At 42.6% G+C, this 27,377-nt stretch overlaps 1 protein-coding gene across 2 annotated transcripts in view; it reads left to right on the top strand.

The window, feature by feature from the left end:
* LOC135234951 (plakophilin-1) overlaps nt 1–27,377 on the top strand; it is a 36,178-nt gene that overhangs the window by 2,722 nt on the left and 6,079 nt on the right. For both annotated transcript variants that reach the window (XM_064300097.1, XM_064300098.1), the window contains exons 2-10: nt 4,755–4,873; nt 13,452–13,852; nt 14,289–14,430; nt 18,869–19,076; nt 20,263–20,431; nt 22,297–22,414; nt 23,093–23,269; nt 24,364–24,534; nt 26,795–26,948. In XM_064300097.1, the coding sequence (XP_064156167.1) occupies nt 4,755–4,873; nt 13,452–13,852; nt 14,289–14,430; nt 18,869–19,076; nt 20,263–20,431; nt 22,297–22,414; nt 23,093–23,269; nt 24,364–24,534; nt 26,795–26,948 (1,659 nt within the window). The remainder of the gene's footprint in view (nt 1–4,754; nt 4,874–13,451; nt 13,853–14,288; nt 14,431–18,868; nt 19,077–20,262; nt 20,432–22,296; nt 22,415–23,092; nt 23,270–24,363; nt 24,535–26,794; nt 26,949–27,377) is intronic.

Here is a 27,377-nt window from a genome sequence, read left to right as displayed (position 1 = left end):
TTGGGAAGTGTTGCGATACATTTGATTTCAACATGTTTCCACTATATTTCCTTGATAGTGATCACTGTGTTTTAAGGGCGAATAGAAAGATAGAAAGATTTTAGAAACTGCTGAACTCACAGGCCTGGGATAGATCAGAATTTTATCAAGTCTGACAGTTGTCAAAGTTTGCGTCATGAAACTGAAGAAAAAAACATTTTAAACATTTAAGTTCTAAATCAGTTATTGGCAATACTGTTGATTGAATCAAGTCCACGATGTTATACAAGTATCAAAAAGCAATCTGTCTATATTTGTTACAAAATCGTAAGAGTCGGTTCAGTGCAGTTAAAATGAATCCAAGCACAAATAAATATAAATTAGCTTTTTTACAAATAATTTAAAAAAAAGAATATATTTTTGTGTTATAACTCTTAATGGCCCTTTAATTGTGAGCTTTTCTTGTAGCTGGTTGCAATGCGTACACTTCCATGGTGAGTTTTTGAGAAAGATGGTATTGCTATCTTTGTGAATGTTTTATATAACCTAATCATACACTTGCTGCTGTTGTCCCAAATTTCATTTGGGTTTAATACATATTCATTTATCAGCCAAAATAAATACTGATCTTGTATCGACATGCCGTTTTGTCTTTAGCAAGTTTGTGCTTTTGCCAGGCTGCCTCTGCTAATGATCAACATCGTGTCTTAGGACAGAGAACTGATTTCACCCTATGACCAATCTTCACCTTTATTTAAATGGTAAAATAATAATAATTTAAATGATGAAATAATATTTGAATAAAGATTTGAATAAAGACGGCTAGTGGAAAAAACATTGATGTATAGTTTTCAACTGTTATCAAAGGAGGTGATGCTCTGCTTAAATGTTTGGATTCTGGATTGTGTATGTTCATACAATCATGATATTATCTGATGATGATGATATATTTTTCAGTGTTCTCAAATGTGTCATCAAAATGTTTGGTATTGTATTGTAGTAAGCAAATAATGACTGGTAAAGTCATTTTTGTGAATTAGGCTATACTTAGATGGATTTTGGAATTGGTCTTACACTTATGGTGTTTGTACATATGTTTCTGTTTTTTTAAGGGTAATTTATTGATAATTCAGTGTCTTTATTATAGTAGTACAGATGTTTTTTGTTATTATTTTGGCTGGATTTAACACATTGTCTAAAATATTTATTGGGCTGCTCCCCTGGTAATGAAATAAGGGCCTATTCTGTCATATAGGCTAAATGTAATTACCACAGAGTGGAAAATTAAGTATTTTACCTTCTTTATCCACAACTTTTAAATAAAGTAGAGAAATAAAAATGTTTAATAATCTGAAGTGCCAAAAAGGCCTTCCTTTTTCCTGTGATTTTCTTGTTAATTGTGATTATCAGAGAAGATAACAGGTTCATTTCTGATAAAATAACTTCCTGCTAATTATAGCCTATTGTTTGTGGAAAATGACATCAGCGCACATTCATGCCAGAAGCATCGAGTTGTAGCCTAAGTTAATTTATTGATTAAAACGAACAAATAGAACATTTAAAATGAATGATATAAACCTATTTGAATCAGCACATTTTAACAGTTAGCAATAACTTAAGACTGCTTTTATGCTTTGCAAGGGTTGAAATGAGGCACTTATAAATAATACATTGGACCTTTCCAGCGTAACAGCGTAAGATATGGAAAGGAAACATCTCACGGATGACGCCCACAGAACTGTCAGAGTACTCGCTGATTCTTTCACACAGTACATAATTGATGACTGATGGGACCAGAAATCAGGTTTGTCTCCAACCATGGGAAATGGCATCTTTGCAAAATACATAGGAAAGAAAGGCCCCAGAGCGAAATAGCATTTGCATTGCAAATGCCGTCTTATTTGGCTAGAACAAAAAGCAGCGCGGCCATTTTCTGTCTAGTGTACTGTTGCCTTAACGACAGCGATCGTTATAATAAAACATGCAGGGTTTTCCCCAGGAAAATAGTTGGTGGCGGGGGAACTGCTTCAGACGGTAAATAGCTGTGGTGTGACGTGGTGAGCCGTGGTCTTCACATGCTATATCCTAGCCTGACGTGGTGAACACATGATTACACCATGGCAATTTTGTTAAATAGCAGACATTTATTGAATGGTTAAGCATAAGATTTTGGAGATCTGAGCAGGGCTATATGAACCTTTTTTGCGTTACATCGTTGGTAGAATTTAAACATCTACAAACTCTGCTGGCCACTCTCTGTATGAGGGCCTCCTTCTCCTCTGTACTTGTTCAATACTGCCAGGTTTTTAAGAGGAGTATCATGTTTTTCTGTATGTCGGTCCTTTAAAGAACAAATAAATCATGACCATTTTAGGCTAATAATAACGAAAGACTATTGACCTGGGGCACATTTTAACAGTCATTGTTGTGATCATAATCTTAAGATTCATTATTTTCAGAAAGCAGCTCTGCCAAATTAACATTTTTTTTGTTTGTTTTTTTTTTTTTTTTTTTTTTTAAAGAGAAGGTTATATTTTCAATTTAATACGATAATAGGGGACAATTAGTAGTACTTATAAAATGCTATCTGGAAGTGTGTCACTGCCCCATACACCCCGACACTGCCACAATCCCTGTCTGCTCGGTGTGTTTTTATTACGGTCGTATTGGATATTGGATATTTTCCAACACGGCTGTAAATCTTAAAAGAGAAAGTAGAAAAACATACATTTATGAAAAGTAATATCAGTGATGAAGCACATTATTAAACAGAATTATTATACATATAATAATTATTATTGTTTTTATTATTATTAGGCTATTATTATTATTATTATTATTTGTAGTAGTAGAAACAGTAGTAGTAGCAGTAACGGGGTGGAAAAATCTGCATAAGTCGATCAGAGACATAGCCAATTTATTTGGTGTGCCAAAATCAACTGTTTGGTATATTGTTAAGAAGCAAGAAAGTGCTGGTGAGCTCAGCAATAGCAACAAATTGGTAGGCACAGAAGAACACTGTAGTGGATGAACAAAGAATACTTTCACTTGTGAAGAAAAAACCCTTTTCAACTATCAGACAGATCAAGAACACTCTCCAGGATGTAGACATAGATGAGACTATGCCAGCATAACCTCAGAGGGTTTACCGCAAGATGCAAACCATTGGTAAGCCTCAATAACGGAATGGCCATGTTACAGTTCACTCAAAAGTACATTTAAACATCTGTAGGGTTCTGGAGCAAACTCTTCTGGAGACACGAGAAGAATATTAGAAATGTGATGGAAACCAAAAAGTAAAGAGAAAGAAAGAAAGGGACTGCTCACGATCAAAAGCACCCCCTCCTTGTTGAATCATGGTGGAGGTAGTGTCATGGCTTTGGGCATGTAATGGCTGCCACTGGAGCATGCTAGTCTTCAGTGATGATGTGACTGCTGACAGCAGCAGCGGGATGAGTTCTGAAGTGTACAGAAGCATCCTACCTGCTCAGATCCTACCAAATGCCTTGACTCAATAGACTTTAACCTTGCAGCAGGACGATGACCCCAAATACATGCTAAAGTAACCAAGGAGATTTTCAGGGCCAAAAAGTGGAAAGTTCTTGATTGGCAAAGGCAACGGGCTGAATCCGACTGAACACGTGTTTCACTTGCTTAAGACAAGGCTGAAGGCAAAAATATAATTATAAAAATAGAAGACCGAAACATAATGAATAGAATCTATGACATCTGTATTTAGATCTATGGGAAAGACATCGGTAAATAGGGTTGGAAATTGTGGTCAAAAATGCACATTCGATGGCTGTGATGCTTGTGCATTAGTGCGATATGTCAAGAAAAACCGAAGAGCAGCTTTTCCTCAGGTGACTGAGAATGTCAGTGCAGGGAGTGATCAGACTGTCAGCAAGAACAGTTTGTTGACTACTAGCCTACATAGAGAGGGATATTATTGTAGGTTTGCTGTGCATTGCAGTGTAACCCCTCATTACAAAGACAAATGCACATTTCAGCGTTCAGTGGTGCAGGCACAGGTCTATGTGAGAAAAAAGTGATATGGTCAGATGAGTCATCCTTTCTCCATATTCTCGGCAAGTGCATGTGTGGCGTACACCAAGAGAACGGTACAGGCCTGCATGCTTGACCCCTGCAGTGAGCTGTGTTATGCTGTGGGGGGCATTTTCCTGGCATGGTTTGGGTCCACTTGTTCCATGAGAGGGAAGGGTCACTGCAAATCAGTACAAAGTTATTCTGAGCGTTCAGCTTTATCCTGTGATGAAACATTTCTATCCTGATGGGAGTGGTCTGTTCCAGGATGACAATGCCCCCATCCACAGGGCACGAGGGGCCACTGAATGGTTTGATGCGTATGAAAATGATGTGAATCATATGCTATGGCCTTCACAGTCACCAGATCGCAACCCAGTTGAACACCTATGGGAGATTTTGGACCAATGTGTTAGATAGCACGCTACACCACCATAAAAACACCAAATGAGGGAATATCATTTGGAAGAATGGTGTTCCATTTCTCCAGTAGAGTTCCAGAGATTTGTAGAATCCATGCCAAGGTGCATTGAAGCTGTTCTGGTTGACTCCTGGTGGCCCAGCACCATACTAATACTATGTTTGTATTTCCTTTAATTTGTCACCTGTCTGTATGTGTGTGTGTATGTATATATATATATATATATATTCCATTTCAGTAAGTGCACTGCACATCAGTTGCCCCCAACCATTGGATGTCGGGTTAGTTTGTTCCATTTTGTTTTCTGCAGGTCCTCAGAACAACGCTGAGGTCAGCGAGTTTCGCTCCTTCAGGTTCACCCCAGCCAAGCTCAATGGAACGATCTACTCCAGGAGTAATTCCATTGCAACAGCTGGGTTCGTCAGAACGGTAGGGAATCTTAATCCTTACGCCCACCCACTGTGTTTTGCTTCTGCTTTCGCTTTTTGCAGTCCTATACCTATTACAGGGTACAGGAGGGTAACTTGGTTTTGAGTTCTTTATGTAATTAAAGGAATAAATGTGATTTATGTTCATCAGGTTTAAAGGTTGTTCAGGTAAGGTTTACCAGAGGGAAAAAAGTCCATCTCCTTAGACTTTCATAAATGGTAATTGTTTTGTTTTGATGTGTACAGATCGGAACTATTCTCGCTATCCAACCTGAGTAAGCTGTGTGTGTGGGTGTGTGAGAGAGAGAGAAATTGGTTTTAATCACTAGCCTACACTTAAAAGAACAAACAACAATAAAGGTAATTTTTAATAAACACTTCAAGATTGTTAAACTTAAACAAGTAAACTGCGCATTGCAGATCTTTGCCATGAATATTCTCTATGTGTCAGTGTGGCGAATAGTACTTGTATCCACAGTTTTATATATTGGCAATTAATTGTGCGCTATTTTGCGATGCAAATAGAAATGCAATTATATTACTCATCTACAGCCTAATTGAGGAGAACTGGCTATATCGGATGGTATTGAGCATTGTGCGAATACAATGTGCTTATATTCATTTAATAACATTGAAGCTCTGCAGATGCACTTTTTTTTTTTTTTTAAACTTTAGTTTTAAATTGTAATTGCAAAATACCATTGAGAAAGTAACTACACCAGTGTAGGCTCATGCATCATGTGCCCCAGGGTTCAATCGAACACTGTGACAAGCCTACTTCTTTTCTTTTTTTGCAACACTAAATAAACTAAAGTGATTCTGAAATCATGGACATCCATCGGTCAAAGTTTATGCTCCTTCACCGACCCGTTGCTGTTTTCCATGTTTGTTGCGACACTTTGTTTGTTGCTGTTACACGCCACTGCCGAATTCTACCCGCATTTGGTGGGTGTTAATGTCAAGCCCTGGTCATGTAATATTCCAATTACTTAACTTAATGCTTTTTGTTTTTTTTGGCTATGTTTTATCTACTACCAGTCTCAACAAATTAAGACAAATTTATTACAATATTGTATTTTAGCACATTCCACACTCAAAGTGTTCCAGTCCCACTGGAGAAAAAAAAAAAAGTTCCACTTTTAGTTTAGTACCTGTTAACAATACTGTATATAGTTCTAAACCATATCATGTAAGGACCAAATTGAATGTCATGATGCTGGTTAATGTCACAGTTTTCTCAACTTGTCACATGTCACTGTTAGCTGGCAAAATTCTTAGAAAAATGTTTCGGGAACTTGCGAGCTAAATCAGTGCTGGACTCTCCCACCTCTCTAAACACAAGATATCTGTTACGCAACCCAAATTCCTTCTGGACAGTCCGCCTGTAAGGGGATTCTGATGCAGCTGGCTGTACTGTTCCACAGAGCCGTCTGGTTTCCTTAGAGGGTTGAGCAGGGCCCTGTTTCATGAAGCAGGGTTACTGCGTTAGCTGCCTAACTGCGCTGAGTAAAACCCGGAGCCCTCTCAAATCTGGAGCATGGCAAAAGAGCAAAAGAGCTGTTTCTGGCTTTTGCTCAGTGCAGTTATCCAGCTAACTCTGTAATCCTGCTTTGTGAAATACCCCCCAGCTGTGTTTACAGTGAGCTCTCCAAGCTCCTCTGTGTAGAGAACACCTTATTACATTTCTGCTGTATCGGAGTCCAGACTGAGCTGTGCTTCAAAGTGCTAATACATAATTTTCTCAATCTGCTAGCCTTGCAGCTGCTTGACACTTTTGCACGTAATTACATACAAGTCTCCTACACTGGACTTGCCTCAAAGTACTTTGAGCGGACGTGCCATTTAAAGAGAATTAACTGTCCAGCTATTCTAGTTAATTATAACATATCGGGTAAGATGGCACACCCAGGATATCATGCAATGGTTAATCCAGTGTGCATGCTCCACTATATTATTTAATATTATCATATTACAGACCCCTCTGCTAATAGTTGGGTCCGTATGAATGGCAGACTGAATTGAATCAACTCTTCAGTACCCTTTTTTAATGAAAACATTTTAAAAAGTGCCAGCGAGATGTAGCTTCGGTGAGTAATACAGATGCACAATGCATAGGATTGTTTTTGCAAATAAAAGCCACATTGCTCCAGTACAGTCTGCTAATTTGTTTCCTATAAAGCAGAGCTGCCTCTTCAGCTTTCGTTTGGTGTTTTAGCATCGGTTGTTTCAGTCGTTGTTTATTTTCAGTTAGGGTAATTTAACCGGCCATTAAAACATTGTTTTAGCTGTTGAGTTGACTCTTTTTGAAGATTGTGTTATTTATATCTTTCTTAAATGTTTTAAGAATGTTTTGCTCAGTGTATAGTTTTTTTTTGACAACACCGAAAAGAACTGCTCTCGTTGAATGGGTGCAACATTTCCCGCCTTCAGTTAAGTGCTTCTGTGGCAGGGGTGTTTACTATACATGATTAATAGGATACCGTGCCAGTGACTTGTTAAAACATAGTTTTCACTGGCTGCAAGAGGATTTTCTGCACCCAAACGTCATTGTGTTATAACGTGCTGTGGATTCATATTTCTGTTTAGTTGAATAGCACATTCCAGTCACTTGCATTGACTGGTTTGAAGTTAGGGATGTGACTAATGACAGACACCTCTGAATGAAATTTGGCAATGTACAATATTATGCAATGTATTTATACATATAGTATTTGGTTGACCTTATAAGCCGTTGGGGAAAAAAAGATGGACACGTATACGTACCGGCAAATCAAGAACAATAAGTTGTATGATGACATTGAGTGATTGCAGCTATCAAGAGGAGTAATGCACTACATTTGTTCCTGCTTTTAAAGACAAGCACTAAGCGGTATCACTGTATTTCTTCTCTCGTAGTGAATGTGAAGGAAAATTGACATGGCACTGAAGACTTTTTTTTTTGCTGAAGGTGTAACCTGCAAGCTTGTTTATTCAGATGATTTTATGACGTCAGCTTCTGTTCAAATATGTGCCTAGAAAACAATGGCGGTGATGTGTTTACGGCATTGCTTTACAGTCAAAGTGGGAAAACACACTCCATCTCCTGTTTGAATGAGACGTGGCAGCCATTTTGCGCTGAAATGCTTACCGCGTAATAGCTGAAATGGCAAGCCAGAGAATTTTAACCACACAGAATCAAGCTAGGCCCCTCCCTTTGTTATTGTGTTTGGGTGCTTCGGGCATCTCCTTTGTATTTTAGATTAGATTGGATTAGGTTAGATAGATAGACTTTATTGTCCCTTAGGAAATTAGTTTCAGACCTGTCAGATGCTCACTGTACAAGACGATACACATAACATTGCACACATACATTCCCCAACTTACATTCAGACAGTGTTATACACGATAACTTCACACAGGCAAACGTACATTCAAACATTATTATACGTAACAACGTAGCATTTGTATTTGTATTTGAAAGTTATCTCACTGAATTGTACTATGGAGGCCGTCGTACTCAGGGTGTGAGGTCACAGCACATGAGGGCGTTCCTAGTTTGTGGGAGCGGGAGCTGAGCGAGGATGAAGTTCCAGAAGCTGCCGTTGTCCCAGTGTCTCTGGTGGTTTGCTGCTCACCTCAGTGTTTAAAGAGCAGGTTCTCAGCCCTGGTGCAATGGACTGGGCGATGGTGGGACTGCTTCCAAGCTTTAATTATCCAGAGAAAGCCGTTGCGCTCTCCTGGCTTCACTTGGTTTGTTTGGTGCATAAAATCAAAATGTTGTTCAAACTAAAAACATAGGCTCACGATCGAAACAGAACCTCTTTGCAATACATTTATTGAAAAAATGAAAGATGCAGGAGAAAGAATCCCCCAAACGTTTTTGTGTTCCTCAGATTGTCAGCCTGTTATAATCTCCATTTTGATTGGCGTGCTCGCATTTAACATGCTAGAACAATTTGGAATGTAACTTGGCAACATTGAGATTGAGCTGCTGCCTTTTTGACCTCTCCTTGTCTTTTCTCCACACACAATAACAGAATGTATGATCGGGAACTTTCAGGCCCTGAGAACTGTCAGTCGGAGACGAGGTGACTAGTAGTGCACAGATGAGGTGAATAGTAGTGCGAAGATGAGGTTAATAATAGTGCGGAGATGAGGTGAATAGTAGTGCGGAGATACAGTGAATAGTAGTGTGGAGATGAGGTGAATAGTAGTGCACAGATGAGGTTAATAGTAGTGCGGAGATAAGGTGAATAGTAGTGTGGAGATGAGGTGAATAGTAGTGCACAGATGAGGTTAATAGTAGTGCACAGATAAGGTAAATAGTAGTGCGCAGATGAGGTGAATATTAGTGCGGAGATGAGTTGAATATTAGTACAGAGATGAGGTGAATAGTAGTGTGGAGATGAGGTGAATAGTAGTGCGGAGATGAGGTGAATAATAGTATGTTTCCATGACCAGAGAACTGGAATCTTAAGCAAAAGGCTGTAGGCTGAGATCCCTGATAAAATATTAATTCTGATTGGACCTTTCAGCAACTGCTTTTAGTAAATATTTAGTTGTATAATGGATATTTGAGGCTAGCTGTTGAAGACATTCTGGATCAGGGTAACAGAATGAATGGACAATGCAATATGCTACTGATATACTGCAATAAAGAGCTACCTCACTGCTTAAACCTAGGGTGTTCAGCAAGTGGAAGAAGGGATTATAAAAATATGTCTATATATTGCATAGATTTCAAATATAGATTTTATGCCTGAGGGATTTGGCAAGCTGTTATGACTCTGATCAGTATGGATGCCTGTTTACCGTATTCTCAAATCTCAGGCTGAGTAGTCTCCATGTTAGAGTATGGCAGACATTGCACTGAAAAGTCACATAACTCAGATGTCGCAGAACTCTTCTGGCTGATCTCTGTATTTATTTATTTCTTTGTGACTATTCTAATCTGGCCTTTTGACCTTTGCTGCTGATGGGAGGTTTGCGTCTTGCAGCATAGCATCTATAATTCTGTGATATTTTCATCGCTGCCCTCTGATGATGTCACTGGCCATTGTTTTAGAGTTTTTCTTCACAGGATTCCCCTGTCATCAAATGCAGTTGCCTTCCTTTGTTGACCAAAAAGGTGTTTATTTCTTAGCCCGCCAATGGTTTCTTTGTTTTTCAAGACCTTCCAACTGGTTTACATCTCCCCTAAGCTCCATACTAATAGTTTCATAATGACAAGACATTTCACTATATTATCAAGTTGTAAGCAGCGGGCATACTTGGGGATTGTTTTGTATTTGTACTGTAGGCACTGCAAATAGGCCTACTATTAGTCATTAAATCTTTGATAGGAAATTGCTGGTGCACTACTGACTGTGCTTGAGCGTGAACACATCAGACCGGTCTTTTGATCCTTTCCTTCAGTTCATTCATCTGCTGAAGATTGGAAAGGAATAAGTCGTATGAAATGTACTGAAAGACTTAATGCACAAAAACATACTGAAAGATTAAATTGGCACAAAAACTCAATGTACTGACTGGAAACGACCCGCCGGGTGCATGCAGTCTGCTATTGCCTGCTGCGCTTCGGATGTGTTGCTTTTATTGCAGATTGTTGCTGATTGTTTTATACTGTAGTGCTAAATGTTTGTTGTACTGTTTTGTCGTATTTGCAACATTTTTGTGCTGCTGCCTATCTTGACCAGGGCTCCCTTGAAAAAGAGATTTTTAATCTCAATGGGACCTTCCCTGGTTAAATAAAGGTTTATTATTATTATTATTATTATTATTAATAATAATAATAATAATAATAATAATAATAATAATAATAATAATAAATAAATTAATTAATTAAAAGACAAACCGAAACAAAATGGTAAGCTCAGCAAAAGAAGTGTTTGGGTTTAGCAGGCTGTTATTTTGCTTGTTCATAGAAATGGCGTTGTCCATAATTATGTAATACAAAAAATTAAATTTGACTTATTTGCAGTTGATATTAGGCTAATTGAATGACAGCCAGTGAGAGTTCAGTGAGTTCTGCTTGAGCTGGGCAGAAATGAAAAGTAAATGGTATGTTTGTCAAAGTGAGTTTTTTTTGGTGAAGTCTGAGAAAGTTGGATTCATTTTGATGTACTGCCTCAAACGTACTGATTCATTTTAAAGAATCAAACTTCCCAACACTAATAGCAAAAGAAACCAAAACCATTAACCTAAATTTGGAGGGCACTGTATATACTTTTAAAAGTAAAAAAAAAAAATACTAATGTAAGTCAGGACTCTAATGTGCTTTTCAAGGAGACGTGCACTGTAGAAGCCTCATAATCACTGATAGTGTCACCAATAATTAATTGCCACCTGCTGCTCCAAACTAGTTATTCATACACAGACCCTTTGTGGCTCTGTGTAGATAGAAGATGTAATGTGGAAATCCCAAATAGTAGATTTTTACGGACAGATGAGTAGCCCTTTGGGCGTGGTATCTGCAGCTTTGTTTACAGCTTTGAGGATAAAAAGGGTGAGAACAAAGAGTGAGAAGAAAGAGTGTCATTTGATATGTAAAGTGTTTTCACTTTTAAACTTCTGAAGCAGTCAGTGTTACAAATGAAGTAGTGGAGTGTGTCTGCTGCACCTTAGTATATAACTGTGTGTGTGTGTGGGTGTGTGTGTGTGTGCGTGTCTGTGTGGGTGAGTGTGTGTGGTTAATGTGCGTGCGTGCGTGTGTGCGCACGTGTGTGTGGGTGCGTGTGTGTGCGAATGTGTTTGTGGGTGAGTGAGTGTGTGTGTGTAGTGTGTGAGCGTGTGCGTGAGTGCACACATGCACAGGTTATTGTGCTGGTGACTCTGAAGGCACAGATTGAGTTTCCACGCGAGAACGGGGAAGTTCACCCCCCCCGTGTCTTCAGGCGTCGGGCTGGACTTGTGTGTCCCGGCATGCCTGCTTCTTCCAGCCCTACACAGGTTGCTGGAGTCAGTGATTTTTCGGGCGAGCGGTACAGGGACCCACCCTTTTCTCCCATCGTTTGAACATCAAAGGGCTGAGCTTTTGCCTGGCACGTCCTTCGCCCCGACTTGTATCACTACTGATATAGTGTCTGTGTACTTGCTCCCTCCTGGCCAGGTGGTCACTGTAAAAGTGAATGTGTTCTCAATGACCTGTCTGGTTAAATAAAGGTAATGAATGAATGAATGATAGGACTTGCACTGTGGAAACTGAGAAGGTAATCATCTATCAGTACTTTAGTACTTTTACACCCGAATTGAGTATCATGTATTGTTATAGTGTGTTGTTTGTTCTGTACTGTGCTGATACTATATTGTTCTGTGTTGGTTGCCAGTCGGCTAAAGGCTTCAGGTGTTATCAGTCAGTGTTTGGTTATGGGCGTTGACAGCTTGGCGGAACCTATTGATTCAACAACCGATATTTTCCACTCTCTTTGTAGTACAGGTGGCGGAGACCCCAGTAAAAGTCACAGAGAAATCTGTGGCTGACAAGGATCATGTGCAAACAATGCTGATTGTTCAGCGTTATGGTAATAAAGAAACCAATAAGGCATGATATTGCTCTTAATTTCTGAGAAAGTCATGACTCACTTGCTATATCATGCCTTATTTTTTCTTTATGACCACAGTCTGAACAATGAGCATTGTATCCACATGATCCTTGTTAGCCACAGACTTCTCTGTGGTCCACTCTTGCTTTTTCATGAGAATTCACCAAGGGGTAGATACCAAATGGTGAAGCTGTAAGCACCCAGGTAGTTAGGGATTGCATTCATACCTGACAGTGATGCTTTGCCATACTCATGAATGTCTCCCATAGCTGCCCTTGTTTAGTGGTATCAAATGTTGTAGCGTTTGGCAAGGTGATTAGCAGCTTGGGTTACTCTGTGGAATAAAACCCAGGGAAGGGGTTTTGTTGGCCGTGCCTGTGCATTCATAGGCCTCCTTAAGGGCTGATGGATTGAGGTGCACTTGGTACATCCAGCCAGCCCTGGGTCAAATACGCATTTGTTTTGGATTCAAATACTTTTCTACGCTTTGCTGATCTTGTCTGGTGTATTGGAACCAATGAAGTACTTTTAAGAAGTGCAAACCCCTCCTTCTGGTCATATTGGCAGACATCAATGACACCAGGCAAGAGCAATAGAGCACAGAAAAATATTTGAATCCAAAACAAATACGTATTTGACCCAGGTCTGCTTCCAGCCAGGAATTTTTCCTGGATTACACTGTCAGATGAAAATGTAATTTTCCGGCAAACCATTCAGTTATTTTGGTAACTAATTCCAAGCTCAAGTGAGATATCCCTTGGGTGTTTCTGTAAAATAAAACCCAGGATAGGTGTTTTGTTGGCCGTAAAAGTATATTTTTAGATCAACTTAAGTGCTAGAGGACAGGTGTGCAATTGGTACGTACAGCTGAATATTTTTCCTGGGTTTCTCTGTCAGATGTGCAGTGAGGTGTTTTTTTTGGGTTCAGTGGAATAAAACCTGGGGGAGATTCTTGGATTTACCAAGCCTCCATTGATGTGCTTTAAGGGCTAACAGGCCGGTATGCACTTTGTATGTCCTACTAAAGACCTTTCCTGGGTTTACCGCCCGTCCCTCCAGGGCACCCAAGTCCAGCAGAACCGCACAATGTCCGCGAAGAGCCTGAGCCGAAGGCACGCCAGCAGCTCCAGCCAATGGGAGCAGCGCTTCACGCCCGCCGGCCCCTCCAACGGCTTCGTCATCCCCACCCCCGGCGCGCTGCACCCCAGCCGCAGCGACCCGGAGCTGGGGCCCCAGGTCGCCGTGGCGCGCACCAAGACCCGCGGCACCATGCAGGCCCGGGCCAACCGGGCCAGCATGTACACCGTCGCCAACGGCAACGGCAACGGTTTCTTCGCTGCTTCTAATAGCGCCACGCAGTTTATCGCTGGCCCGGTCCGCGCGGTCCGACCGCCCTCTGCCCTGTCCAATGGCGAGATCAAGATGGCGACGGCCAAGGCCACCAAGAGCGAGAACATTGTGTAAGTGAGCACTGCTCATCGGGGGAACTGGAGAAACGGATGAAGGGTTTGTATGAGTCCAGTTGGGACCAGATGTACTCTGTTAGAGTTTATTTAACTCTGTGGATGGGGAGGGAGGTGATGGTGGATGTATCTCTTTGTGGTTGATGAGGCATTTTTGTATTCCTGACAACGACTCTGGTATTCATCATTACTGTATGTTTCTCCGGATAAGAGTGTCTGCCAAGAGTTTGTAATGCCGTGCATGAGTGTATGTTGAGCTGGTAAGTAGCAGAATGGTATGACAGTAGTGAATGCTAGAAGAACGCTCTTTGTGTGGTGTGATTGTGAACACGACATGTATAGATGACTGTGAAAAGCTACTTCGGGGTTACCGTCATGACGACAAACATTGGGTATGTGAGTAACGGCTTGCTCTCGCTGATGTTCTGGACAGGACGACCGATGGGGGCAGCATCCCGGATATCACCATGAAAGAGGCAGTGGAATTTCTGTCCAGCGCGCAGGACAGCTACCAGCTCCGGGGAGCGTCCTACATCCAGCACAGCACCTTCAAGGAGGACAGGGCCAAACAGGAAGTGAGTCAGAGCCAGAAACCGGCCTTCTTCCTCTTCCTTCAAAATTCAATGCAGCTTTTTGGAGACAATGGGAGTAGGTCAGGCCAAATGTATATATTGTTAAATAATAATGATAAGAAACCTATTTTGTTGTGAACCTATCATGCAAGGCTGCAAGTAGCCCAAATTGCTTTAGTGTGACACAAAAAAAAAGACAAAGTACAATTATCCCTAAAAGTCATCTAACCGAATTTGCGAAAATAAGACTCCTTTGACAATGCTGTTTATGAAACGGCATCTTCAGATTTGTCTTGAATGTTCCATGCGTCCTGTCTTCAGGACAGTTTGTTGCCTGCTGCCTCAGAGGCTTTGACACTGAAGGATGAATCGAGTGACCTTGTGTCAGTGGTCTAATGCACCCCTGGCTCACAGAGCCGCAAATGGACACTGTGTGTTCCAGCGCTCCACAAATGGTAGCACAGCTCAACCCATTTCAAACCAGGAATCTTCAAATGCAGTAGGAGATGCGATTATCACCAACGATCATTTTGTATGTGGCTCATGGCTATGTGAAGCAGTTATTATGATTATGGCAGTTACGAGGATGATCGTGATGATGATGATTATTATAATAATACTTGTCAATCATAATAACTGGTTCACATATAATGCACTGTTATTGTTGTTATTATTATTACAAATACCACATCTGAAGCTAATAATTATTTATTTATGGAGGGAAATCTTTGATCTAAAAAATGTTTTGTTTTCCGCTCATTGGCATTTTCACCGCAATTAAACCTGCCGTGACAGCACAGCAATGTAAGGCCGACGTAGACGCTCTGTCGCTCTGTCTATGGGAGGAACCCGCGAAGAGGCGTAGTTTTCCCTTTGGGAAGATGTCGCTACGCTAAGCCGAAATTATCAACCAAAACATTTCTGACTGAGAGCAAAAAAAAAACATAAATATTGCAAAAAAATATATAGATTTCAAGAGTAAAGCTGCCGGCAGCTGTAAGCTTTACCACGGCATCTTAGCAAATGAGCAAACCACCTCCGCGCTCCGCCACACGTTCTTCCCACAGACAGAATGAGACGGAGCGCTTGCGTCATCCCTACAGTGTGTCGCTTTTCTCAGTGTGCTGCCTGGGTGACTCCCTCGTTTTATGAATGGAACGGATCGCTTAGTAACACGCAGTGTAGTTTTCTGTAATCTCTTCAGCTCTTGCCATTGCCTTTATTTTTTTTGGCTTATATCAGATTTGGTCTTGAGTTATTGTTATTATTTAGAATGCAGTTCTGTGATCTGTGATTAACAATATGAAAATCTATCCCTGTAAAAAGTGTGTTTTGTCCGTACCAAAAACAGAACAATGAGATAGCATTCCGACAGTTTGGTCACTCCCCCATCTTAGTTTAGTCATTTCTTGCAATGAAAACACATTTTCCTAAAATGTGTAGATAGATGCCCATTCTAAATGACCTTTGACTGTCTATAGAAGCTTAATCCCTGTAGGGTCAGAACAGGTTAAGCCGGCTGCTGCGTGCTTATGCTCGTGTGTGTGTGTGCGTGTGCTTGTACGAGTATGTGAATGTTTAGATGTGTGTGCGTGTGTGTGCTCGTATGAGTATGTGAATGTTTAGGTATGTGTGTGTAACTGTGTGCACACATACAAAAATAGGCATGTGTGCGCGCTTGTATGAGTATGTGAATGTTTAGGTGTGTGTATGCGCGTGTGTGCTTGTATGAATATGTGAATGTTTTGGTGTCTGTGTGTGTGTGTGTGTGTGTGTGTGTGTATCTGTGTGTTCGCATGCCTGTTTTGTATATGTGTACGTGTACATCTAGCAGTAGTGTGTGCAGTGGTGTGTGTACATGTAGCAGTAGTGTGGGGAGTGGTGTGTGTACATGTACATGTAGCAGTAGTGTGTGCAGTGGTGTGTGTACATGTAGCAGTAGTGTGTGCAGTGGTGTGTACATGTACCAGTAGTGTGTGCAGTGGTGTGTGTACATGTACATGTAGCAGTGGTGTGTGGGCGGTGATTTGTGTACATGTAGCAGTAGTGTGTGCAGTGGTGTGTGTACATGTACATGTAGCAGTAGTGTGTGCAGTGGTGTGTGTACAGGTACAGTTGCAATCAAAATTATTCCACCCCTGCGGAAACTGTAAATATTTTTAAATGTATGCTTTTTGGGAGACTTTAAACTAAAAAAAACAACATGTATGTCACTTGTGTGTTCTGTTAAAAATTAAAATGTATTTTTTAAGATTTCTGAGTAGCATGTAAATTTTGTATTCAGCCATATCATAAATATTAAACCCCCATTCAATATCACCATTTTAAAAATATTCGCTGGTCTGTAGAGTGACTAAATTTTGTGGAGACACACTTAAGCCCTTGGGAAATCCATAATGATACTGTTTGCTTCACCTGTGATAAACATATAAATCCCACCGACTTCTTCACATCAATTTGAAGCTGACTAGCAAACATGCCAAAGACAAAGAAGCTCTCTCAAAAGTTAAGAGAAGAAATTATTTAATTGCATAAAAAAGGCAATGGATACAAAAAGATCTCCAAGATATTGAAAGTTCAAAGAGACACAATTGCCAACATCATAAGGAAGTTTAAAAGTCATGGAATAGCAGTAAACCTACCTGGACGTGGAAGGAAGAGTAGGCACATCGTAAGAACTGCAGAGAAAACACCTCATATTACTGCCAAAGGCTTACAGGATGACCTTTTGAAAGCTGGAACAAAAGTATCAGTACAGACGATAAGAAGGATATTGAACAAGCAAGGCCTTCATGGCCGTCACACCTCGCTGCACTCCACTCTTAACCAGTAAGCATATGAAAAATCGACTTGAATATGCAAGACGTCATTTTGATAAGTCTATGGAGTTTTGGGTGAATATTTTATGGAGTGACGAGACAAAACTGGAATTGTTTAGACCCATGGATAAGCTGTATGTCTGGCGCAAGAAAGGTGCAGCTTATGACAAGAAGAACACCATCCCCACAGTCAAGTATGGAGGTGGTTCAGTCCTTCTGCTGGGGTGTTTTGCTGCTGCTGGTACTGGCAATCTTCAGCGTGTGACTGGCACCATGGATTCCTTGAAATACCAGGCCATTCTGGAGAAGAATGTGATGCCCTCAGTGCATAAGCTGAAGCTTGGTGATCATTGGACTTTCCAGCAAGACAATGATCCCAAGCATACATCCAAGTCAACAAAAACTTGGTTCAGGGAATGATCTTGGAATGTCTTTGACTGGCCTTCTCAGTGTCCAGATTTAAATCCCATTGAAAATCTTTGGTGGGATTTGAAGAAAGCAGTGGCATCATGAAAACCAAAGAATATTGGTGAACTTGAAGCATTTGCACAGGAATAATGGGCCAAGATTCCAAAAGAGAGGTGTCAGAGGCTTGTGAGCACTTATAGGAAGCATTTATTGGAAGTTATAAAAGCTAAAGGATGTTCCACAAAGTACTGATTTTGGGGGTTGAATAATTTGGTCATTAATTTTTTTGGAGAGAATTTCATTTTTTTCCTTATAACAAATAGTAAACTCAGCTGTATGTTTTCAAAATCACTTGAACATGTTCTAATAAACATGTATTTCTGTTTACAAAGGCCTTAGTTGATACCTTGTCATGAAATTTTATTCACATCACAAAGACATCTTATGGGTTAGAGGGGTTGAATAATTTTGATTGCAACTGTACATATAGCAGTGATGTGTGTATATGTAGCAGTGGTGTGTGTACATGTAGCAGTAGTGTGTGCAGTGGTGTGTGTAGCCTATATGTAGCAGTAGTGTGTGTACATGTAGTAGTAGTGTGAGCAGTGGTGTGTGTATATGTAGCAGTAGTGTGAGCAGTGGTGTGTGTACATGTAGCAGTAGTGTGAGCAGTGGTGTGTGTATATGTAGCAGTAGTGTGAGCAGTAGTGTGTGTACATGTAGCAGTAGTGTGTGCAGTGGTGTGTGTACATGTAGCAGTAGTGTGAGCAGTGGTGTGTGTATATGTAGCAGTAGTGTGAGCAGTGGTGTGTGTACATGTTGCAGTAGGGTGTGCAGTGGTATGTGTATATGTAGCAGTAGTGTGTGTACATGTAGCAGTAGTGTGAGCAGTGGTGTGTGTATATGTAGCAGTAGTGTGAGCAGTGGTGTGTGTACATGTAGCAGTAGTGTGTACAGTGGTGTGTGTACATGTAGCTGTAGCAGTAGTGTGTACAGTGGTGTGTGTATATGTAGCAGTAGTGTGTGTACATGTAGCAGTAGTGTGTGCAGTGGTGTGTGTACATGTAGCAGTAGTGTGAGCAGTGGTGTGTGTATATGTAGCAGTAGTGTGAGCAGTGGTGTGTGTACATGTAGCAGTAGTGTGTGCAGTGCTGTTTACTCTGCAGTGGTCTCCATGTGAGAATGGCGGTCCTGAATGTGGCCCTGATCCTCAGGTGTACCAGCTGAACGGGATCCCCGCCCTGGTCAGCCTGCTGCAGAGCTCCAACGGGCAGGTCCAGCAGACCGCCGCGGCCGCGCTGAGGAACGCCGTCTTCCGGCACGCCGCCAACAAGCAGGAGGTGCACCGCTGCGGCGGCATCGCCGACGCCCTGGCCCTGCTGCCGAACACCAGCTCCACCGAGACGCAGAAGCAGCTGTCAGGTGGGGGCCCGGGCGCAGAACGGGCGTGGAACAGGCATACACCCTGCATAATTTTTTTTTTTTTTAAACTGCTTGATTAGCCAAGCCAAATGCTGAAAGCTCTCTTCTCACAAGGGTGGAAATCATGTGACATGCTGAAATTTGATTGGTCCTGGGGAATGGGCAGAATATTTTGGTGGTGTAAAAGGATGTGATCCATGTGTATTATTAGTGAGCGCTTGTCGTTACGACGTTAAACTGCATGTTTTCGTTTTGGAAAAACTGTCCTCAAAAATTGGGTGTGATGATGGTTCCTACGGGAACGTGAATAATGACATTTCTCATTTTTCCTACAAATCCTCCCAGCCCGACCAATAGCGTGAATACATCCTCCTTAAAAACATTTAGAATGTAGATTATTTATTTATCAACCTTTTCTTTAAGATCTATATAAGGACCTATATTGCTATATTAAATTCATTACTGTTAAAAACCGTTTAAAGAGCCTACTTTTCCCGTCATGTGCAATGATAGCATTTCATAGAGTGCTTGATGGCTGTAAACTGGACAATATTACAGGCAGCTACTGTTCTACAGTACTTCACTGTTTGCACCTTATTGGCAACAGAAAGTGTTTTTCTTGTTTGCAGAGAGTAATACATAATTAATGTCTTCATAGTTCTTTCCACAAGCTTATAAAAAAAAGTGAGCAGCACTGACATTGTGTTTACCGGTGTGCCTGAAACATGGCCGACCGCATTACTAAAGCCAGTTTCATTTCAAGCAGCATTCAGCTGAGGACTTCCCCACTTTAGAAGTGGTCGCCTGTTAACAGCGTATTAATGTTCATACCACAGATTCTATATACTTGCTAATATTCAGCTTCTGTGTTTCTTAACTGCAGGAGGTTCCAGTTTGACCCAAGAGTTTCTGGCATTACAGTACAGATCAGATTCAGTTGGTGGGCCTAGACTCTGCAGTAATGGCACTCTCTCTTGCGAGTTATTTGAGTATCATGAGGACAAGATAGACAACAGGAAGTCGATGTTTTGAGACTGTCAAAGGGAGAGTAATGGCTTAACGCACAAGAACACGTAAAACTGGGGTCACATGATATTTGCGTTGCTGCAGTAGCGGCGGCGACGGCGCGTGAGGTGGTTTTGTGCCGCGTAGCTTGACGCGCCCGGGTGTGCGCGCGTCTCCTCAGGGCTGCTGTGGAACCTGTCGTCTGCGGACGGCCTGAAGCCGGACCTGATCAAGAGCGCCCTGCCCGTCCTCACCGAGAACATCGTGGTCCCCTTCACCTGCTGGTCCGAAGGCTGCGCCTCCAACAACGTCGACCCCGAGGTCTTCTACAACGCCACCGGCTGCCTGCGGTGAGGAGCCCCGGAACCTTCCGGGGAAAAAACCCCACCACACCTGCGGCCGGATTCTATAATTACAGTCCTTTAACCCTTGGATATACAGCACCATGACTCAAATTGTGAAAGAAACTTCTGTTATTCGCCATGATTCAGAATTCAAAATTAATGTTACTTCATATGATCGTACATTTCAGACGCCAGAGATAGCATTTTTAATCTTGACCCTTTTTGAGGCCCTGTGATATCTAATGACTGGTAAGGCTGTGGGACAAAAAACAAAATGCTTTAATTCAGGCACTCAAATCATAATTAATCATTTTCATAAATACAACCTCCCTCGCTTCACAAGTTTGCTGGCAGTTTTCTGCATGATGTCACTTCTCACAAAACTCTGGTGGCTGTTTGAGTGCCAATTAATGCACTTGGTGGACCGGCATTTTTCTGTGTACATCTCCCCAGTGGAAATTGCAGTATATCCACTTGGCATTTTTTTCTGTGATAAAAATACACTGCATGTCCAAAAGTATGTGGACACCTGACATCCAACTTCTCATCCCAAATTATTTGCATTAATATGGAGTTGGTCCACGCTTTGCTGCCGTAACAACCTCCTCTCTTCTGGGAAGACTTTATATTAGATCTTGGAGCATTGCTGCAGGGATTTGCTTCCATTCAGCCAGAAAAGCATTGGTGAGGTCGGGCACTGATTGGGGCGATTAAGCCTGGGTCACAGTTGGCTTTCCAGTTGATCCCAAAGGTGTTGGATGGGGTTGAGGTCAGGGCTCTGTGCAGGCCAGTCAAGTTCTTCCACACCATTCTCAACAAAACTCTTTTATATATGGACCTCCCTGTGTGCCCGGGGGTATTGTCATGCTGAAATCGTAAAGGGCTTCCCCAAACTGTTGGGGAAGCACAGAATCATCTAGAATGTGACTGTGTGCTGTAGCATTAAGATTTTCCTTCACTTGGGCCCAGGCCAAAGTCCAAACCATGAAAAACAGACCCAGACCAAGGGGTGCCCAGATACTTTAGGTCATATAGTGTATGTCATGTTATGTATATCACATAGAGGCAAGGAGTCAGTTTTCCTAAAATGGGGGATGTACTAGACTCTGGAGGACATGATGGAAGCCCTGTATTAGCTGATATGCCAGTGATGGTGAATTACTCACTGTGTATTTGTTCAGGACTGCCCTTACAGCTCTCTAGCTGCCAGGCTCTATGTCATCTTCCCAAGTAAATATTCAAGGAATCTTATTAGCAAACATTGAGCCACGCTAAAATAATTAGCTTTTTGTATCTCCTTTCTCTCGCCTGAACTTGGTGACAGATGTCGGCGGTTTCCGATTTGTCTGACTGGCTGTCATCTTATTTTCCCATTCATCTCATTCAAACGTCAAGATGGATTAGCTTGAAGTTTGGTGTGCCAAGAAGTTTTCAGCACTGTGCTCACTGACATTAGCCACCTACACCAAGTAGTGCAGATGTATTAAACACGTTTTTTAACTTTAGCTGGGAACTATGCTACCTTTTAACAGTTACTGATCAACTGATCTGTGAATTTCGAACAAACATTACATTTATTAACGTGAAGAACTGAAGTCAAATAACTGTCGACCCAATTCTTATGTCGCAGACTTCCCCTGTGGCAGCCATTTTTTGTGGGACCCGAGTTGCACCGTTAGCTAATCAAAAAGTTTGAAAACATTTCTGGACAACAGTGAACATTAATGTTAAAGTTTTCCTCGTGGGTTGCAGGTCAGCATACAGTAGCTGATGGCTGCGATTCTGCGTTTACAACTTTATTCCTACTATTGCCAATATGGACGATGCGAGATGTGAACTTGACAGGAAATAGTTTTTTTTTTGTGTCACAGAAACTTGAGCTGTGCGAAGGAGGCTGAAAGGCAGGCCATGCGTACCTGTCGCGGCCTGATCGACTCCCTGGTCACCTACGTCCAGTCCTGCGTTTCTGAAGACAACCCCGATGACAAGGTGGGCAGGCCTGGGAAACTCCGCCCCTACAACCTTCGGCCTTGCGTTGCTTTCTCAGTGCAAATATCTTCTGTTTTTCTCTTCTCACTACATCACTCGCTACACCACAGGCTCACCCTGTCATCTTTGCCAAAGATTATAAAAAAGAAAAGAAGTATAACACTTTGTTCGCCAGAAATGCCAAATATTTAGCAAAAGCCAAGCATTTGAACAATTCTACCTCAAATCTACCTAACATTATCTGAACGTAAAAATTGGGTTGCGTAAATTCTGAGTGGGTTTAAGCAGATTTGCTGCACTGCACTGCGGTGCTACAGTATTTTGATTAACTGGTGAATGAAACTTGGAACTTAAGACTAGGAATTTCATTTGTTTGTTTTTTTGCTCCTTCTTTCAACCACAGCATATTTTTGTCTAATATTCCAGTTTCTCTGTTTTTCAAATCCTCTGCTTGTCTGAATCCACTGAGCTGTAAGAGTCATACTACGTTTCTCGGTTTTACGGGGCGTTTCGGAATCCACCAAGAATTTGCTTATGAAAAAGTGAAGATCGTTAAATTTGACGAGGTCTGTCTGGGGAGGGCATTGCTGGCTCACGGCTGTTCATGACGAATACATTGATTGGTGAAAAATTACGGCTTGTGCCCTGACTGTGCCCCTGTTTCCGGACGCGCCGCAGTCGGTGGAAAACTGCATGTGCATCCTGCACAACCTCACGTACCAGGTGGAGGTGGAGGCCCCGGAGTACTTCAGCCAATTTACGGCGGCGTCCCAGCCGCCCGCCAGGAGCACCGCCGCCAAGAAGTCCTCCCCCATCAGCTGCTTCAGCCCCAAGAGCAGCAAGCTCGAGCAGGAGGTGAGGGTCCGGTGGGCTAAAGCGGTGCGTCCTCCAGCACCAGGCCGTTAGCGTTAGCAGGAGGTGAGGGTCCGGTGGGCTAAAGCGGTGCGTCCTCCAGCACCAGGCTGTTAGCGTTAGCGTTAGCAGGAGGTGAGGGTCAGACCGGCTAAAGCAGTGCGTCCTCCAGCACCAGGCCGTTAGCGTTAGCATTAGCAGGAGGTGAGGGTCCGGTGGGCTAAAGCGGTGCGTCCTCCAGCACCAGGCCGTTAGCGTTAGCAGGAGGTGAGGGTCCGGTGGGCTAAAGCGGTGCGTCCTCCAGCACCAGGCCGTTAGCGTTAGCAGGAGGTGAGCGTCCGGTGGGCTAAGCGGGGCGTCCTCCAGCACCAGGCCGTTAGCGTTAGCAGGAGGTGAGGGTCCGGTGGGCTAAAGCGGTGCGTCCTCCAGCACCAGGCCGTTAGCGTTAGCAGGAGGTGAGGGTCCGGTGGGCTAAAGCGGTGCGTCCTCCAGCACCAGGCCGTTAGCGTTAGCAGGAGGTGAGGGTCCGGTGGGCTAAAGCGGTGCGTCCTCCAGCACCAGGCCGTTAGCGCCCCCAGCGCTACACGCCGCCACAGTACGCTCTGCTTATTACGTTACAGACATTTAGCAGACGCTCTTATCCAGAGCGACTTACATTGTATTCAATTATACAGCTAGATATATACTGGAGCAATGCAGGTTAAGTACATTGCTCAAGGTTTCAACGGCAGTGTTTTACAGAATTGAACCTGCGACCTTTAGGTTACAAGACCAACTCCTTAGCTATTATACTACACTCTGAAATGGCAGCTAATATTTAAATATATAGAATAAGTTGTCTTGTAAATTCACACAAAATTCTCTGCTCCTCTGAATCCGCTGAGCTGTAAGAGTCATAGCACATTTCTCATTTCACAGGGCGTTTTGTATCCACCAAGAATTTGCTTATGAAAAAGTAAAGATCATTCAAATTTGATGACGAGGTCTGTCTGGCAGACACCAGAAATGTGGGAAAGAGCAAAAAGTTGGCACAAAAAAAAAACAACCTTGTGTAACACTGCTGCAAACCAATAGCGTCTCTCCTGTGTCCGTGTCAGAACGTCTTCAACTTCCCATTGCTGGAGGACAGTAACCCCAAAGGCCTGGGATGGCTCTTCCACTCCAAAACCATGCAGACGTACCTGTCCCTCCTGGGCAGCAGCCAGAAAGACGCCACGCTGGAGGCCTGCGCCGGGGCCCTGCAGAACCTTACCGCCAACAAGGGACCCGTAAGCACCCCCGTCTGCCCGGGAGGGGAACAGGGTTCAAAGCGGGGGCAATCGCTTCATTACATTGCAATGAGTCGCATTTTATGAGAAGGTTGTTCTGGGCCTTCTTAGAATCGTTGGTTTTTTTGAAGGTCATGATAAGGTCACAAACGTTAAATGTCTTGTGTAAATTCTAAGAATTTTGGAGAAAAATAAGTAAAAATATTGTAATTTTTACAAATTAGCCTGTGTGAGCCTTTTGAGTGGAGTGCTGGGTTTTACTCCCCCTGCTACACTTATTCTGCCCGGGGCTTTCGGTTATATTGCAAAGTTATTATCTCCAAGGGGCCTTTTCAGATTTGTTTGAGTGGAGAGCCTCCTGTGTCAGGAGTCAGGGAAAGTTGATCCTCTTAGCTTTATGGCTTACCTGCGAGTGGTAACCTACAGCTGATAATGGTTTAGATTTAGGCGGCAGTAGGGGTAATGGTCTACCTGCAGGTGATAACAGTTTAGATTTAGGAGGCAGTAGTGGTAATGGTCTACCTGCAGATGATGGTGGTTTAGATTTAGGAGGTAGTAGTGGTAATGGTCTACCTGCAGATGATGGTGGTTTAGATTTAGGAGGTAGTAGTGGTACTGGTCTACCTGCAGATGATGGTGGTTTAGATTTAGGAGGTAGTAGTGGTACTGGTCTACCTGCAGATGATGGTGGTTTAGATTTAGGAGGCAGTAGTGGTAATGGTCTACCTGCAGATGATGGTGGTTTAGATTTAGGCAGCAGTAGGGGTAATGGTCTACCTGCTGATGATGGTGGTTTAGATTTAGGTGGCAGTAGGGGTAATGGTCTACCTGCAGATGATGGTGGTTTAGATTTAGGTGGCAGTAGTGGTAATGGCCTACCTGCAGATAATAATAGTTTAGATTTAGGAAGCAGTAGTGGTAATGGCCTACCTGCAGATAATAATAGTTTAGATTTAGGAAGCAGTAGTGGTACTGGTCTACCTGCAGATGATGGTGGTTTAGATTTAGGTGGCAGTAGTGGTAATGGTCTACCTGCAGATGATGGTGGTTTAGATTTAGGCAGCAGTAGGGGTAATGGTCTACCTGCAGATAATAATAGTTTAGATTTAGGAAGCAGTAGTGGTAATGGTCTACCTGCAGATGATGGTGGTTTAGATTTAGGAGATAGTAGTGGTACTGGTCTACCTGCAGATGATGGTGGTTTAGATTTAGGAGGTAGTAGTGGTACTGGTCTACCTGCAGATGATGGTGGTTTAGATTTAGGAGGTAGTAGTGGTAATGGTCAACCTGCTGATGATGGTGGTTTAGATTTAGGCAGCAGTAGGGGTAATGGTCTACCTGCTGATGATGGTGGTTTAGATTTAGGTGGCAGTAGGGGTAATGGTCTACCTGCAGATGATGGTGGTTTAGATTTAGGTGGCAGTAGTGGTAATGGCCTACCTGCAGATAATAATAGTTTAGATTTAGGAAGCAGTAGTGGTAATGGCCTACCTGCAGATAATAATAGTTTAGATTTAGGAAGCAGTAGTGGTACTGGTCTACCTGCAGATGATGGTGGTTTAGATTTAGGTGGCAGTAGTGGTAATGGTCAACCTGCTGATGATGGTGGTTTAGATTTAGGTGGCAGTAGTGGTAATGGTCTACCTGCAGATGATGGTGGTTTAGATTTAGGAGGCAGTAGTGGTAATGGTCTACCTGCAGATGATGGTGGTTTAGATTTAGGAGGTAGTAGTGGTAATGGTCTACCTGCAGATGATGGTGGTTTAGATTTAGGTGGCAGTAGTGGTAATGGTCTACCTGCAGGTGATGGTGGTTTAGATTTAGGAGGTAGTAGTGGTACTGGTCTACCTGCAGATGATGGTGGTTTAGATTTAGGTGGCAGTAGGGGTAATGGTCTACCTGCAGATGATGGTGGTTTAGATTTAGGAGGTAGTAGTGGTACTGGTCTACCTGCAGATGATGGTGGTTTAGATTTAGGAGGTAGTAGTGGTAATGGTCTACCTGCAGATGATGGTGGTTTAGATTTAGGCAGCAGTAGGGGTAATGGTCTACCTGCAGGTGATGGTGGTTTAGATTTAGGCAGCAGTAGGGGTAATGGTCTACGTGCAGATGATGGTGGTTTGGATTTAGGAGGCAGTAGTGGTAATGGTCTACCTGCAGATGATGGTGGTTTAGATTTAGGAGGCAGTAGTGGTAATGGTCTACCTGCAGGTGATAACGGTGTACATGTAGGGGGTAACGGCCGCGGGTCTGTCTCCAGGTGTCCACGGTGATGAGCCAGACCATCGTGCACAAGCTGAACGGCCTGCCCGAGATCATCCCGCTGCTGCAGTCCTCCAGCCCCAGCCTGCAGAAGACCGCCGTCTCCCTCGTGGGAAACCTGTCCCGCAACCCCAGCCTCCAGAAGCTTCTGGGTGAGGGAGCCAGCCTCTGCAGTCTGCTTCTGGTGGACCTGCGGCCTGATGCACAAGCTCTGCTCCATCCACTCATGAATGTGCTGTAGGGTATAACTCTGCAGCAACTTTATAGACTGGCACATGTATTCACCAGTCCTGGGTCAGATACGTATTGGGGGGAAAAAATACAATCCTTCTAGAAGAGGAATAAAAAGCTGCATTCTGTGAAAAACAGACTCATTATTGCACTGAACATAACTCGTTTGCATTTGGTCTGCTTTGAGCCAGTTCAGATGCCATTAAAATTTGTCAAGAATCCTGCCAATCCCTGAGGCTTTTCAAAGAACTAGGTTACTAATCCAAAATGTATAATCATATTAAAAAACATTCTGCTCTGAATAAACAGACGTGTTCTTTTCAAATGAGCAGATATCTTCCACAAGGTTG

This window comes from Anguilla rostrata, chromosome 11 (assembly GCF_018555375.3).
Source record: "Anguilla rostrata isolate EN2019 chromosome 11, ASM1855537v3, whole genome shotgun sequence".
NCBI lineage: Eukaryota > Metazoa > Chordata > Actinopteri > Anguilliformes > Anguillidae > Anguilla > Anguilla rostrata.
This window is presented reverse-complemented; position numbering and strand designations above follow the sequence as displayed.